The sequence below is a fragment of the Danio rerio genome, chromosome 18, assembly GCF_049306965.1.
Source record: "Danio rerio strain Tuebingen ecotype United States chromosome 18, GRCz12tu, whole genome shotgun sequence".
Taxonomy (NCBI): Eukaryota; Metazoa; Chordata; class Actinopteri; order Cypriniformes; family Danionidae; genus Danio; species Danio rerio.
In genome coordinates this window covers 385,001-401,751 of record NC_133193.1, presented here as the reverse complement: position 1 = coordinate 401,751, position 16,751 = coordinate 385,001, and the positions used below count along the sequence as shown (strand labels likewise).

At 42.8% G+C, this 16,751-nt stretch overlaps 1 protein-coding gene across 22 annotated transcripts in view; it reads right to left on the bottom strand.

The window, feature by feature from the left end:
* The window catches only part of nnt2 (nicotinamide nucleotide transhydrogenase 2), a 42,070-nt gene that overhangs the window by 1,809 nt on the left and 23,510 nt on the right, over positions 1–16,751 (bottom strand). For all 22 annotated transcript variants that reach the window (XM_073930090.1, XM_073930077.1, XM_073930091.1 and 19 more), the window contains 12 exons: positions 16,013–16,166; positions 15,582–15,743; positions 15,398–15,508; positions 14,198–14,343; positions 13,916–14,111; positions 12,277–12,510; positions 11,887–12,047; positions 9,816–9,995; positions 9,269–9,428; positions 6,023–6,104; positions 3,262–3,380; positions 519–634 (listed from right to left, as the gene is read on the bottom strand). In XM_073930090.1, the coding sequence (XP_073786191.1) occupies positions 519–634; positions 3,262–3,380; positions 6,023–6,104; positions 9,269–9,428; positions 9,816–9,995; positions 11,887–12,047; positions 12,277–12,510; positions 13,916–14,111; positions 14,198–14,343; positions 15,398–15,508; positions 15,582–15,743; positions 16,013–16,166 (1,821 nt within the window). The remainder of the gene's footprint in view (positions 1–518; positions 635–3,261; positions 3,381–6,022; positions 6,105–9,268; positions 9,429–9,815; positions 9,996–11,886; positions 12,048–12,276; positions 12,511–13,915; positions 14,112–14,197; positions 14,344–15,397; positions 15,509–15,581; positions 15,744–16,012; positions 16,167–16,751) is intronic.

Genomic DNA, 16,751 nt, shown 5'->3' with positions numbered 1-16,751 from the left:
TTTACTTTACTTTTTAAACAAAGTAACACCACCTTGCGATGGATTACTCTGCTTAACAATGTAACAGTTACATTTTTTAATGCCAGATTGTAATGGATTTCTTTCCTTAGATTACTTCACTTTAAAAAATAACAAAGTAATGTCAGATTGTAATGATTACTTAGTTTAAAAAATAACAGTTATTTTTTTAATATAATGCCAGATTGTAACGTATTACTGTTATTAAGGTAACAGTTACTTTTTAAAAGGAGTAATGCTAGATTGAAATTTATTGCTTCACTTCAAAAGTAATAAAGTAACAGTTACTTTTTTTTAAAAGTACCCCCATATTGTAATGCATAACTTCACTTAAAAAAGTAACAGTTACCTTACTCATTTAAAGTAGTAATGCGAGATTGTAATGCATTACTTGACTTAAATAACAAAGTAACAGTTACTTTTTAAAGAAGTAACCCCAGATTGTAATGGATTACTTTTAAAAGTAACTTTCCCCAGCTCTGCCACAGAACAGTTCGCACCTGTTTGGACTTCCACACCTCCAGCACTGGCATCCCAGCGATAATAGAGTTTGGATCCTCCTGTGCGGCTGAGTTTACAGTGTCATTTGCTCCGATCACCAGTGTCAGGTCCGTCTCTGCACACACACACACACACACACACACACATAAAACAATAGCAGCGCTCTATTAGTGGCTCTCATGCGATGGTGTCGGCTTTCCTCTCTGCTCTTCAAGCTTATCTGCAGCAGCTAACCAAAAACACATGCTGTCCTCCGAGCGCAGACACACAGAAGAACAGGCTCGCATGTCTAGGCACAATTACATAATCACAATGAATTATTACAAAGATCAGAGCGCTGTAGGACAGCAGATGTGTCCTGACCGCAGTCGGACACTGATATACAGCGGATCATCCATCTGTATCTGAACACACTGATCCACAGCCACTGCAAACGCATTCATAATCGTTCTGTCTCAAACAAACACTGATTTTCATCTGTTAATCCTGAAAAATATGTATGTTGTCTACATTATCTAATACTGATAATACACAGCAAAAATACTTTTCTTTACAAGAGTTTTTGTCTTGTTTCAAGTCCAAATATCTCAAAATTCTTAAATGAAGATGCATTTTCTGGACTAGTTCAAAATATATCCTTGTTTACAGAAATAATGAGTCAAAATGAAGAGAGTTTTTCCTTAAAACAAGCTAAATCTGCCAATAATGAGGTAAACAAAATAATCCTGTTTTTGAAATAACATTATTTTGCTTGTTATTTTGGAAAAACTTACTCACTTTTAGCATATTTATAAAGATATTTGATGAAATAAAAGCTGTTTTTGCAGTGCGTGGGAAAAAATATTCTGCTGTGGACTCAAATTTTTCTGTAATAACCAAAACAAACCATACAACATTTCTATCATAGTTCATTAAACAGAACACAATTAGTATGATCACTGTTTTGAAGGTGCTGTAAGTTTCTGACTCTATACTGCAGCTATACTGCTGAAGTCAGATATTCTGCTTTGAGTGTGCAGGAACGACTGTCTTTGGTCTCTTTAACCTGCCCAATGCCAATTTAGCCAATTATATTTCAGCACCCCGGGTTGCCAGATGGTGGAAAACAGCGCATTTCATTCAGCCCGTCATAAGGCTGTCTAAGCATGCGTCCATGACCAAACTGTGACCTCTGGTGGACAGTAGCAGACTCTGAAATGAGCCGCAGATTCAGAGTTCCACATGAGGCTATTAATGAGCAAATAATATAGTGCACTCACTGCACTCCAGCACAATGCTGAGCTTTATCATCTAATGAACACATATTAAAGCTCTTGAACATGATTAAATGTAGATGCTGAATCACTCATATGTGTTGGTTTGCAGTTCTAGAGTTCAGTTTCAGACGCTGAGCTGAACTATCTGCTGCTGCTGTCAGTAGCATGGCAATAAATGTCATGTCAGACTCACATTATGAGCATTGAACACTGAATAAAGCACATGAGCTGTAGCTGAGCTGAGCATTGTCAGTTTTCTGTTGTTCAGCTGAAATAGAAAACGTTTCTAATATGTCAATTTCAGCTGTTGGTTATGACAAAAACTCCTGTAATATGGAGAATAATCCTGTTGCGTGCTGCTGCTTTTATTTACAACACAATTTAAATCAGTGTTTTGTCTCGATTGTCAGGCACGCTTCTGTTGGTGTCGTCAATCTGGCAACCTGCACTTGCATGTGTTTTGATCCAGGAGTGCAATACCTAGCTCAACCACTGGGTGGCAAACTTACAGACTGCACCTTTAATATTCATTCACTCATTTTCTTTTCGGCTTAGTCCCTTTATTATTCAGGGGTCGCCACAGTGGAATGAACTGCCAACTTATCCAGCATTTGCTTTACATAGCGGATGCCCTTCCAGCTGCAACCCATCACTGGGAAACATCCATACACACTCATTCACGCACACACCCATACACTACGGCCAGTTTAGCTTATTTAACTGACCTATAGCGCATGTGTTTGGACTGTGGAGGAAAACACCAACACGGGGAGAACATGCAAACTCCACACAGAAATGCGAACTGACCCAGCCAAGGGAACCAGCGACCTTCTTGCTGTGGGGCGACAGCACTACCCACTGCACCACTTGCTTCTTTAATATGATTTACTTTATTTTATGTGATTCATTTCATTTTAATTGAATTTCTACAATATGATTTAAAAAAAAAGATTATCCAAAACTGTCAACATTAATCATAAAATACATTAAATAAATATATATTAAAAGCAGTGATCATACTGAATTTGAATCTGTTTGAAAACTATGAACAAAATATTGTCATCAAATGTGTAAAATCCAGTGGTTTAAAGAACAGTGGCAAAATGTAAAGGCTTCAAATGACAATTACTGAGTATTTTGGCCAAACTGTGCTCCTTATAATCTTTTAATACGTCATCAAACATTTCAAAGAGTTTTCACAGAACTATTTTTCATACTCTACAACATTTCCAGGCAGTCTCCACACAAATCAGCAGTGAGATTGATGATATGTGTTATTTTGTGCTCACATGAAAGGCGCACACTCTAATGCGCATGAGCAGAATAATGCTGATTAATGAATATAACGAGTTATTTATCAGTTATTTAAACACAGATGTAATTGATGGCCGCATCTGATTAGTGCTGATGGGCTAAATCAAGCAAGCATAAGCAGTTGTGTGTGTCTAATATAATCAGTTTAATGAGCAGCACAAATCAAGCTGACCTGGGAAATCATCATTGATTTCGTCCATCTCCAGAACCACATCATACGGCACTCCGGCCTCCGCCAGCAGCACATTCAGCTGCCCGGGCATCCGGCCCGCCACTGGGTGGATCCCAAACCTGCCCCAGAAAACACAGCAGAAAATCTACATCTCAGTCAGGGACGGATTAAAAGAACTCCAAGCACAATAGACTGCAAACATGCTTCTCTTTCTTACAGTTTTTGTCTTGTTTTGAGTCCAAATAACTCTTTAATCAAAAAACTTTTTGTTTAGAAAAGCAAAAATTAATTTTATTTTCATAAATAATGAGTCAAAATAAAAGTAAAAAAGAGCAAAATAATCATTGTTTTCTGACTGAAATAACATTATTTTGGTTGTTTTAAGGAGAAACTCTGAAAACAAGGCAATATTTTTATTATTGTATTTAGAAACCAGGCAAAAACTCAAAAAAATATATGGAATAAAATAACAGATAAAATAAAACAGAAAATAGGAAAACCTTAGATACAGGAAAGAAATATCAATAGAAAAAAAAAAGATTTACAGCAGCGCTCGCCCCCTTTTAAAATTATTATTTTTATCCATTTTTCAGTAAATATAGATGATATATTTTAGTGCCTTTGAACTAAACAGATTCATTAAACAGGTATATTTGTTAAAATAATGCTATAATAAAATAAAATAATAGAAAAATAATACACATTAAAAATATTGCAAAAACAAATGACAAACTGCAAAATGTAAACTAAATATTTTTTATTTCTCTTGATTTTTCCTCTTAAATTTTTTATTTATTTATTATTTTCCCAAATATAATACAGATTCTAAACATATTCCTGACACGGTCGCCTCACAACAAGAAGGTCGCTAGTTTGAGTCCCGGCTGGGTCAGTTGGTGTTTCTGTGTGGAGTTTGCATGTTCTCCCCGTGTTGGCGTGGGTTTCCTCCGGGTTCACTTTAGTTCACCTGTGCTCAATTCAGCTGATGGACATGATCTGAAAAGGCTACAGCTGTCTATATAAGGGCCCAGGGTTGACAGTGCATGACAAAGCACAAACCAAGCATGAAGACAAAGGAATCTCTGTAGACCTCCAAGGCTGGGGAAGGTTAAAGAAACATTTCTGCTGCTCTGAAAGCTCCATTGAGCACAGCGGCCTCCATCATCCGTAAGTGGAAGATGTTTAACCAGCAGGACTCTTCCTAGAGCTGGCCGGCCATCTAAGCTGAGTGATCAGGGAGAAGGGCCTCAGTCAGGGAGGTGATCAATAACCCGATGGTCACTCTGTCTGAGCTCCAGCGTTCTTCTGTGGAGAGAGGAGAACCTTACAGAAGGACAACCATCTGTGCAGCAATCCACCAATCAGGCATCTGTATGGTAGAGCGGCCAGACGGAAGACACTCCCCGCCTGGAGTTCACCATCTGAAGGACTCTCAGAGCATCAGAAACTAAACTCTCTGCTCTGATGAGACTCAAACTGAACTGTTTGGAGTGAACGCCAGGCGATACGTGTGGAGAACAGCAGGCGGCGCTCATCAGCAGGCTAACAGCATCCCTACAGTGAAGCATGGTGGTGTTGGCATCATGCTGTGGGGATGTGTTTCAGCAGCAGGAACTGGAAGACTAGTCAGGATAGAGGGAAAGATGAATGCAGCGATGTACAGAGACATCCTGAATGAAGACCTGCACAAGAGTGCTCTCCACCTCAGACTGGGGCGATGCTTCATCTTCCAGCAGGACAATGACCCAAAGCACACCGCCAACATATCAATGCAGCGGCACAACAACAACTCAGTGAGTGGCCCAGCCAGAGCCCAGACCTAAATCCTATTGAACATCTCTGGAGAGATCTGAAAATGGCTGTACACTGTCGCTTCCCATCCAACCTGATAGAGCTTAAGAGGTCCTGCAAAGAGGAACGGGCCAAAATTCCAGAAGACAGGTGTGCAGAGCTTGTGCATCATATTCAGAAAGACTTGAAGCTGTAATCACTGCCAAAGGGGCATCAACAGAGTATTGAGCAAAGCCTGTGAATACTGATGTACACCTGATTTATCTGCTGTTTTATTTGTAATAAATGTGCAACAATTTCTAAAACTCCACATGGTCATTATGGGGGATTGTGTGTAGAATGTTGAGGAAATCAATCAGTTTAATCCATTTTGGAATAAGGCTGTACATAAACACATGTGGAGAAAGTGAAGCGCTGTCGATGCTCTCCACATGCACAGTATATACAGCATAGGCATAACTTAATCACATAACAGATTCAACACTTCCTAAATGATTACTTCATAAATAAATACTTTCAATAGAGTTTTACCCTTAAAAAACTTTCTTTATGTGCCTAGAAACTCAGAAGTCCCTATTGATATCTTTAAAGTCCCCTAAACTGTTGGCCGATTACAGCAGGACAGCTTCATTGTTTTTCTTTCGACACATTCAGAGTTGAGATAATAACACTGACTCTTCCCTGTATTGGTCACTGGCCCTGATATCAATATTGTGCATGTTCATTATCCCCATTTATTGAGTTATTGAACATCTGCGGCTCCGCTCTCCTGCTTTATTTACAGAATGGCCTCAGCTTTTATCAGACGCAGATGTGTTTGAGTCGTGTTTCTAACAGAGTTACGCCGCTGACCTGCCAAGCGCTGGAGACAGACGCTAAAAACACTGGATGAGGAGTGTGAGAACGGAGTGTGTGATTATTTCTGGAGCTTGTTTTGCTCTTTCTCTGGTTTCAGAGGTGCTGGACTGACCTCACAGACTTTCCCTGCTCACGGAGCATCTTCACCATATCAGCGATGGGATACTGAGCCTTCGCCGCGCACAGACCCCAGCCTGTCATGAAGAAACACACACACACACACACACACACACACACACACACACACACACACACACACACACACAGAGGTTGTTTAAGTAAAAATATTTATATTTGTTTTGAGCATGATTTTGTTGTGCACCCTCTCACACTCACACACTCTCACTCACAGACACACACACACTCACTCATACACACACACAGGCACTCTGATACACACACGCACTCACACACATATACATACTCTTACACACTTTCTCACACATTCTCTCTCTCCCACACACACACACACACACACACACACACTCTCTCTCTCTGGAGTGCGCCTGAGGAATCCCCGAACCCCGGGCTGAAGCTGGACCTGCACATTTGCTTCAGGTTTGCAGTAATAAGCGCAGCGGCGTGTGGAGAATTGTGTCATCAGACGTTCAGGGAATCCGCATGATTGGCTGCAGACGGCAGAGTTTCCTGACCGCCAGATGTGTGTGTGTCGGAGCATCGCGTGTGGAGACCAGACACGCACATATGCAGCCCGTGCCCGGGGTCACACAACACAAGGAGAACATGCATTATGTGTGTGTGTGTGTGTGTGTGTGTCAGCATACTTTTTGAACATTGATGTAAAATAAAATAAAAAAGCTGCATGGTGGCGCAGTGGGTAGCACAATTGCCTCACAGCAAGAAGGTCGCTGGTTCGAGTCTCGGCTGGGTCAGTTGGTGTTTCTGTGTGGAGTTTGCATGTTCTCCCCGTGTTGGTGTGGGTTTCCTCCGGGTGCTCCGGTTTCCCCCACAGTCCAAACACATGCGCTATAGGAGAACTGATCAACTACACTGGCTGTACAGTATGAGTGTGAATGTTTCCCAGTACTGGGTTGCAGCTGGAAGGGCATCCGCTGCTTGAATAGTTGGCGGTTCATTCCGCTGTGGTGACCCCTGATTATTAAAGGGGCTAAGCCGAAAATAAAATAAATAAAAGAATAAAAATGAAATAAAATTCACCACAGCGGAATGAACCGCCAACTATTCCAACATTTGTTTTACACAGTGGATGCCCTTCCAGTTGAAATCCAGTACTGGGAAACAGATCAGTTCCCCTATAGCGCATGTGTTTGGACTGTGGGGGAAACCGGAGCACCCGGAGGAAACCCACACCAACACGGGGAGAACATGCAAACTCCACACAGAAACTGCCGGGACTCAAACCAGCGACGTTCTTGCTATAAGCCACAGTTTCGCCTAAATTCCATAGAATTATTTAAAATATGAGGGTCAATAAGACTACAAAAAGAATAATATGATATGACTTGATGCATAATTATGATTATAATCAGCTAACAGTTACGAGGTTTGTCACGACACTGACATGTTAGAAGCTGTAAGTAAAACTTTATAGCAGAATAATCTATATTAACTTCTGCTGTTTCCCTGCATGTGTGTCCAGCGTTTCCTTCAGTCACAGAAACTGGAGTGAATCTCATCAGGTGATGTTTATATCAGATCTAAAGCATCTTCAGCAGATTCAAACTCTGACACGCTACCATATTAACCGGCCACTTTATTAGGTACACCTCACTAGTACCGGGTCGGGTTAGGGTTAGGACCCCTTTTGCCTTCAGAACTGTCTTAATCCTTGGTGTCAGAGATTCATCAAGCTGCTGGAGATATTCCTCAGAGGTTTTGCTCCATATTGTCATGATAGCATCACACAGTTGCTGCAGATTTGTCGGCTGCACATCCATGATGCCAATCTCCCGTTCCACCACATCCCAAAGCTGCTCTATTGGATTGAGCTCTGGTGACTGTGGAGGCCATTTGAGTACAGTGAACTCATCGTCATGTTCAAGAAACCAGTCTGAGATGATTGAGCTTTATGACATGCTGCGTTATCCTGCTGCTGTAGCCCATCCGCCTCAAGGTTGGACGTGTTGTGTGTTCAGAGATGCTCTTCTGCAGAGCTCGGTTGTAACGAGTGCTTATTTGAGTTACTGTTGCCTTTCTATCAGCTGGAACCAGTCTGGCCATTCTCCTCTGGCCTCATCAACAAGGCATTTGCGCCCACAGAACTGCCGCTCACTGGATATTTTCTCTTTGTCGGAGCATTCTCTGTAAAGCCTAGAGATGGTTGTGCGTGAAAATCCCAGTAGATCAGCAGTTTCTGAAATACTCAGAGCAGCCCGTCTGGCAGCAACAACCATGCCACGTTCAAAGTCTCTTAAATCCCCTTTCTTCCCCATTCTGATGCTCGCTCTGACCTGCAGCAGATCCTCTTGATCATGTCTACATGCTGAAATGCAGTGAGCTGCTGCCCTGTGATTGGCTGATTAGAGAAGCCTGTTAACCAACAGCTGGACAGGTGTACCTAATAAAGTGACCAGTGAGTGTGTATGTGTGTTGAGAATGTGTATGTGTGTCTATTTTGAGTATGTGTGTGTGTGTGTGTGTGTGTAATAAAAGAGCTTTAGAAATAAATGGACTCATTTGCAGCTGATGGTGTGTGTGGAGATTAATGAGTGCCTGGAAGACAGCGGGAGAAACAGGTGTGTGAGTGTGTGTGTGGTATAAGTTTGTTTGATTGTGCGTTTGCATGAGCGTGTGTCCTTGTGTATGTGTGTGTTTCTGTTCGTGTGTGTGTGGTTCTGTGGAATTGTACTTTTGCATGTGTTTTTTGTGTGTGTGCGTGGGGGTTTCTGTGTATGTGTGTGTGTGTGTGTGCTGAAGTTTGTGTCTCAGTGCGCGCTGCTATCCCATCATGCTCTGTCAAACACTGCCCTCTAGTGTCAGTAATAATTCAGCATCAGAGTTTGTTTCTCCATCCCTCAGCTTTGACAAACCCTCACACTGAACATTAATGTGATCAGCAAACACACACACCTTTGTTTGTTTGTGTATCTGTGTGTGTGTGTGTGTGTGTGTTACTGAGAGAGAGAGAAAGTATATGTGTGTGTGTATGACTGTGCACTTGTGTATGTGTTTGTTTGTGTGTGTGCATCTGCGTGTGTTTGTGCATGTGTATGTGTGTGTGAGTGTATGTGAATGAATGTGTGTTTAAATGTGTGTGTGTGCATATGTCTGCATGTGTTAGTGTCTGTGTGTTTGTTTAAATGAGCATGTTTCTGCATGTGTGTGTGTGTGTGTGTGTGTGTGTGTGTGTGTGTGTGTGTGTGTGTGTGTGACCCACCAGGTGTTATGATGATGCTGCTGGCCTCTTTGATCATCTCGATGGACTGCTCCACGTTGACCTCGGTGTGTGTTCCCACGATCTCCATGGGTTTCCCGCCGGCGGTGGACGAGGTGCCATATCCACCCAGAATCACATTCGGCAGCGAACGGTTCATGGCCTGCAGGACACACACACACACACACACACACACACACACACACACACACATATATATACACATATACACAAACACACATACATATACACACACACACACACACACACACACACAGGTCAGCAGACCCTGACTCTCTTGCTGCATCTCAGTCAGCTCCCTATCTCGTTCTTTAGTCAGTGATGTGCACTGTTAAGGGGGGATGTAGTAGTGTGTATCGATGCGCCCTGACTTTCACAGTGCATTGTGGGACATTTTTAAGCACATGAACGTTAAGTGCAGTGGAAGGATTCAGTGACTGACTGACTCCCCGATCTGTGCACTGACTTGCGAACAAGGGTGCAGATTAAGACACACCCTTCAGCTCCACCCCCACCGGCGTTCACTCACCACACACATGATGTAGGACAGGATGGCGCCTGACGAGCCAATCAGAGCGCCGACGATGGTCATCAGGTTGTTTTCCAGCAGGAACCCCTCAGCACACAGAGCCCAGCCGGAGTAACTGTTCAACACCGTGATCACCACCGGCATATCTGCTCCACCGATAGCGGAGGTCAGCGTCACACCCTACACACACACACACACACACATATAATACACAATATACACACATATACATATAATAAACAATACACACACACACATACACACATACAATACACACACATAAACACATAATACACACACACACACACACACACACAGATAATACGCACACACATATAATACACAACATACACACATATATATATATAATAAACAATACACACACACACACATTATATACACATACAATACACACACATAAACACATAATACACACACACAGATAATACACACACACATATAATACACAATATACACATAATAAACAATACACACACACACATAAAATACACACATACATTACACACACAAACAGATAATACACCCATATACACACAATGTAAATACACAAACATAATACACACACATGCACATAATACACACACACATACACACACAAACACACACACACACACACACACACACACACACACACACAGATAATACACACACACATATAATACACAATATACACACATATACATATAATAAACAATACACACACACACATAATATACACACATACAATACACACACATACACACATAATACACACACACACACACACACAGAGATAATACGCACACACATATAATACACAATATACACACATATATATATATAATAAACAATACACACACACACATTATATACACACATACAATACACACACATAAACACATAATACACACACACAGATAATACACACACACATATAATACACAATATACACATAATAAACAATACACACACACACATAAAATACACACATACATTACACACACAAACAGATAATACACCCATATACACACAATGTAAATACACAAACATAATACACACACACACACATAATACACACACACAGATAATGCACACACACATATAATACACAATATACACATAATAAACAACACACACACGCACATAAAACACACACACACACATACATGATATACACACAAACAATATATACAAATAAACACAAAATACACAAACAGATAATACACAAACACACACACATAATACACACACACACACACACACAGATGATACAAACACATAACACACAGACACACACACAACACACACACATAACACACATACACACACACACAATATACACACATAACACATAATACACACATAACACACACACACACACACTCACACACACACACAAATAAACACACACACACAATATACACACATAAACACATAATACACTCAAATAATACACACACAAAATCCACACAATATACACACATACAATACACACACATAATCACATAATACACACACACACACACACACACAATATACACACATAAACACATAATACACACATAACACACACACACACACATAAACACACACAGACATAACACACAGACATAACACACACACAATACACACATAACACACACACACATAAGCACACACAGACATAACACACAGACACACACACACACACAATATACACACATAAACACATAATACACACATAACACACACACACATAAACACACACACAGACATAACACACAGACACACACAATATACACACAAACACATAATACACTCAAGTAATACACACACATAATCCACACAATATACACACATACAATACACACACATAAACACATAATACACACACACACACACACACACACACACACACAGATAATACACACACACATAAATGAATATATTAGTTTCTGTTTGTGTGTTTCTGTATGTGTGTGTGTGTGTGTATGTGTGTGTGTGTGTGTGTGTGTGTGTGTGTGTGTGTGTGTGTGTGTGTGTGTGTGTGTGTGTGTGTGTGTGTGTGTGTGTTTAATGGTGTTGTTGTCACCATGACAGTGGAGAGTCCAGAGACGCCCAGTAAGCAGCCCATGCCGGTATGGAAGGAGTCGCTCAGCATGAAGGGCACCATCCCGCCCACTGATGCCAACATCAGACCCGCATTCAGCATGTGCCGCCCGGGCAGCAGCAGAGGAGCCGAATCCAGCAGACCTGCACATAGACAGATAATGTACTCCAGCTCTCTGAAACTGACCCTTTCAGGCTTTGATCCTAATTTTGGCATTTTGGTGACTGTAGCTTTAAATGCAAATGAGAAGTGCTCTTTTCAGAAAAGGGCGGAGCTACAGACCGCAGACACACACACACACACTACTGGGTTTATACCACATATAAAGGTCATTTCTGCATAATAGGTTCCTGTTAAAGTGAGTAAATGCACCTTGTAGCTTTCCGTACGCCACCAGAGAGCCGCTGAAGGTCACTCCGCCGATGTAGGTGCCCAGATAAGCCACGATCTTCAGCACGCCGGCCGCCGGATGAACATCCAGGTGTGGATACTCGATCATGTACTCGGCCACACAGGTGAGCACCGCAGCCAGACCCACCAGACTGTGGAACGCAGCCACCAGCTGAGGGAGATCTGAGATCTCGATGCGCTTGGCGATGGTCAGACCTGACAACACACACACACACACACACACATACACATACATATGAACAAATAAACACACACACACACACATAGACATATACACATACATACACACAAGTATACAACCACATGGACACATACAAACACATACAAACACAGAAACACACACAGATATATACACTAGGGAAGCTCCGGAGATCAGTATTGGCCAATAGTCACATTTCATGACTGGATCAGTACTCGCCAATCTCATGACCCGATCGCAGGTGTTTGTTCATGAGTTTACAAGCAGCCACAACACATGAGCAGGTAAATGATGAGAGGGGATGTGAGCGATCGATGCGCTCGCATATCAACAGCTAAATTCAACCCAAGCTCATTCTGAAAACGTAGTCCCGCGGACGTTTCTGGAGACAGCGGAATACGTCCAGGGAGGTACGTACGGCTGCATTTATTTTTTTCAAGCGAACGCTGCGGGGCGGTGTGACGCCGTTCCCTTTCGCGCTTACCTCCTTGTGGAGGGCTTCGCCGCTGCAACCCGTTTGTCCACTCAGCTCAGCGTGTACGTCGACAAGCTTGAGATGCAGAGAGGAGTCGACCACGGCGATCGGTTTCGAGTCCGGGGAAAAGCGGTTCCAGCAATCAGGTAAGACAAAAACAGAATCCCAAAAATTAAGTGAACGAGTTTCGTAACAGGGTGAGAACGCAGTGAAATCCGAAAACACGGTAGAACAAAAAAAAATCAGGGCTTTTCTTTATTTGGACGGCTTTTGTAAACTGTTGCTCGGGTTTAGGGAAGTGAACGGGCGGGCGGGTCAACCAGTAAAATTGGTTGGGTTCAGGGAAGGAGGAGGGCGGGTCGGCCGATTGGCCGGTCGCGCAGTCAATCATCCGGTCAGTCGGACAGCGGCCTCTGGTGGGTTCACGCGAGAACATCGCGGGCGCGAAATTTCTCAAAAACAACTCGCGAATTTCGCAAAAATAAAAACTGCAGCCATACGTACCCACCGGGACGTATTCCGCGGTCTCCAGAAACGTCCGTGGGACTGCGTTTCCACAATGAGCCCGGGTTGGCTAAATTACATACAAATGAGGGGCGACCTCGGCTTATATGGTCTATTGGGCTGCGTCCGAAACTGCCTACTACTCAGTAGGTACTGCATTTGAATTTAAACGCACTACTCGTCCCCTAGAAAAGTGCGCTCTATACAGTATGAATGTGAGCAGTATGAATGGAATTTGGACGCACTACATTCGCCATTTTGTCATTATCTTTATATTATCTTTGCATCAAATTACAAATCCAATTGCCGCTAATGTGTGCCGCTTACGTTATTTTACTCAAAAATGTGATGCGCATTTAATTTTATTGAATTTCAATCATTTAATAACATCCGGCACTGAATTTATTCACAGCGTTTATTACCCAGAGTTCCTCCGCTTGCCATGGCAATGGACATCTGCGACAGGAGCTCAGGTGAGGGTTTGAGAGCGCCGAGTGTGGCTGCGATTCCTCCGGCGACTCCGATCATTCCCAGGGCGTTCCCTAAACGACTGGTTCCCTGAGCGGAGAGACCGGCCAGAGCTCCAACACAACACATACCAGAGCCCAGGTACATCATCTGCACACACACACACACACATTAGACCAGAGTCCAGGTATCTCTACATATATACTGACAAACACACACACACAGAGTCATGTGACCTGCTCAATGCTGTATCCGCCAGCAACAGACGCCCCGTAACCGCCCACAAAGGCCAGTCCTGGCAGTGTGTACAGGTAGTTGTGCTCTGGAGGGTCCGTGGGCCTCTTGAACATGTCCAGCATCTTCTGAGTGATCAGAAAACCACCTGCAGACACAGCAGATCAGACTGTAAAACACATTACAGATGTCAGATTACTAGTGTAGTCCAGTGTAAGGCGAGTGAAACGTGTGCTTTGTTGTGTTGGAGGTGGGGATTGTTGTATTAGAGGCGTGGTTTGTAGTGATGGAGGTGTGGCTTGTTGGATTAGAGGTGTGGTTTTGTTTTTTGGAGGTGTGGTTTACCAAGTTTAATTATGGTTTGCTTTGAAGGAGGTGTGGCTTGTTGGATTAAAAGTGTGGTTTATTTTTTTTGGAGGTGTGGCTTGGGTTGGAGGTGTGGTTTACAGAGTTTAGGTGTGGTTTACTGTGAAGGAGGTGTAGCTTGTTAGTTTGGAGGTGTGGTTTTGTATTGTTGGGAGTGTGGATTGTCTTTGGATGGGATTTACTGAGTTGAAAAAATTGTTTGCTGTATAGGAGGTGTAATTTAGTTTTTTTGGAGGTGTGGCTTGGGTTGGAGGTGTGGTTTACAGAGTGTATGTGTTGTTTGCTGTAAAGGAGGTGTAGCTTGTTGGATTAGAGGTGTGCTTTGTAATGTTGGGGCTGTGTATTGTCTTTGGATGGGGTTTAAAAAGAATGGTTTGCTGTATAGAAGATGTAGTTTTGTGGCTATGGAGGTGTGGCTTGTGTTGAGGTGTGGTTTATTAAGTTGGAGGTGTGGCCTTTGAGGTTGAAGGTGTAGTTTATTGGGTAAGAATTTTGCTTTGCTGTACTGAAGGTGTGGCTTCTGTTGGGAGTGTCATATAAAAGTGTGGTTTGTTGTGTAGAAGGTGTGGTTTTATTGCTTTGGGGGTGTGGCTTATGTTAGAGGTGTTGCTTACAGAGTTTAAGTGTGGTTTGCTATGTAGGTGTGGTTTGCATTGTAGAGGGTGTGGTTTTGTTGGTGTGGAAGTGTGGCTTGTGTTGGGGGTGTGGTTTATTTAGCTGAAGGTGTGGCTTGATGAGTGGGAGTGTGGTTTGTGGTGTTGTACATGTGGCTTTTATTAGGAGAGTCGCATCAGAGGTGTGGTTTGTTGAATGTGTTGTGTTGATGGGGTTCTGACCTGCGATGTTGATGGAGGACACAAACGCAGCCAGCAGAGCCAGAGATTCGGGAAGAGACGAGGGCGTCAATCCTCCACCCATCAGCACCAGCCCACCCACTGCTGTCAGACCTGCGCGCACACACACACACATACACACATATAAGTGCACACACAGGATCACACTCCTTCGCATGCGCCTCACCTGAGATGGCGTTGGTCACAGACATGAGTGGCGAGTGCAGGGCCGGAGTCACCCCCCACACCGTGTGATATCCCACAATTCCAGCAAGGCCAAAGGTCGTCACCATCTGAGTGAAGGCGGCATTGGGAGAGGCAATACCCAAACCCAGAACGGTGGAGAGACCTTCACAAACACACCCACAGACAGACAGACAGGCAGACAGAGAGTGTCTTTTAAACACTATTTCAGTCATCTGCAGACACACACTGAATCTGTGCCACACAGAGTCTAGTGTCTAAACGCCATTTAGCATAAATCTGGAGGTCTTTCACCAAATTCAGCACAGAAACAGCAGTTATTGTCCGCAGACTTTGTTTGGACCTGCTCATTTGGTATTTTTCCACATGTTCATTGATTACTTTATCAAGTTGATCATTCGTCTGCTGTCTGACCTGCGGTGTAGACGCCTGCGGAGGTCATGGTGCGTCTGAACGGGGAGATTACAGCGCGTTTCTCAGCCTCCAGCTCTGCCACACTCTTTTGCTTGGCCGGCGGTGGCGGTGGAGTGGTTTTGGGCAGCGGTGCAGGAAAAAGATTCTGACCTTGCTGGAAACAAGAAATACAAGCATAAATCTTTAATAACGCGTCATCTGAGGCCACAAAAGTGCAAAGTGCAAGAAAAAGCTTATTGCAAGGAATTATGGATGACGGGCTGTTGCATTATTAGGCAGTAATGCTCACCTGAGGTGGTGATGCAGCCACAACCCGCTACTCTCTGTATTTCATTTTATTATTACAAATTTGTAAGCACATGCTCTAAAGTGCACAGGACAGGTACATTTAGTGCGTCTCCAAATACACTTTTGCTATTTTAAAGACAGTAAAAACACACATATATCTGACACATGGTCAAAAATTATTGTCCTTATGAGTTACGAGTGTGTTTTTGGGCGTAACATGCATTAAATCTCCAATTTCCTTTAAGAACGTGTACACCGAGCATGTCATGGAGCATTTATTATTTACATTACAAACAATTGTAAGCAGAAAAACGTAATTCTTCAGTAGTGATGCAACAAATCTGCTCATGTGCAAGGTTAAAGCTAGAAGACCAACTACAGAATGAGCCGAAATCACCCAAAGCCCCCTGAGGTGAAGAAGGTAGTGTTTTTTATATTTATTTAAACAATA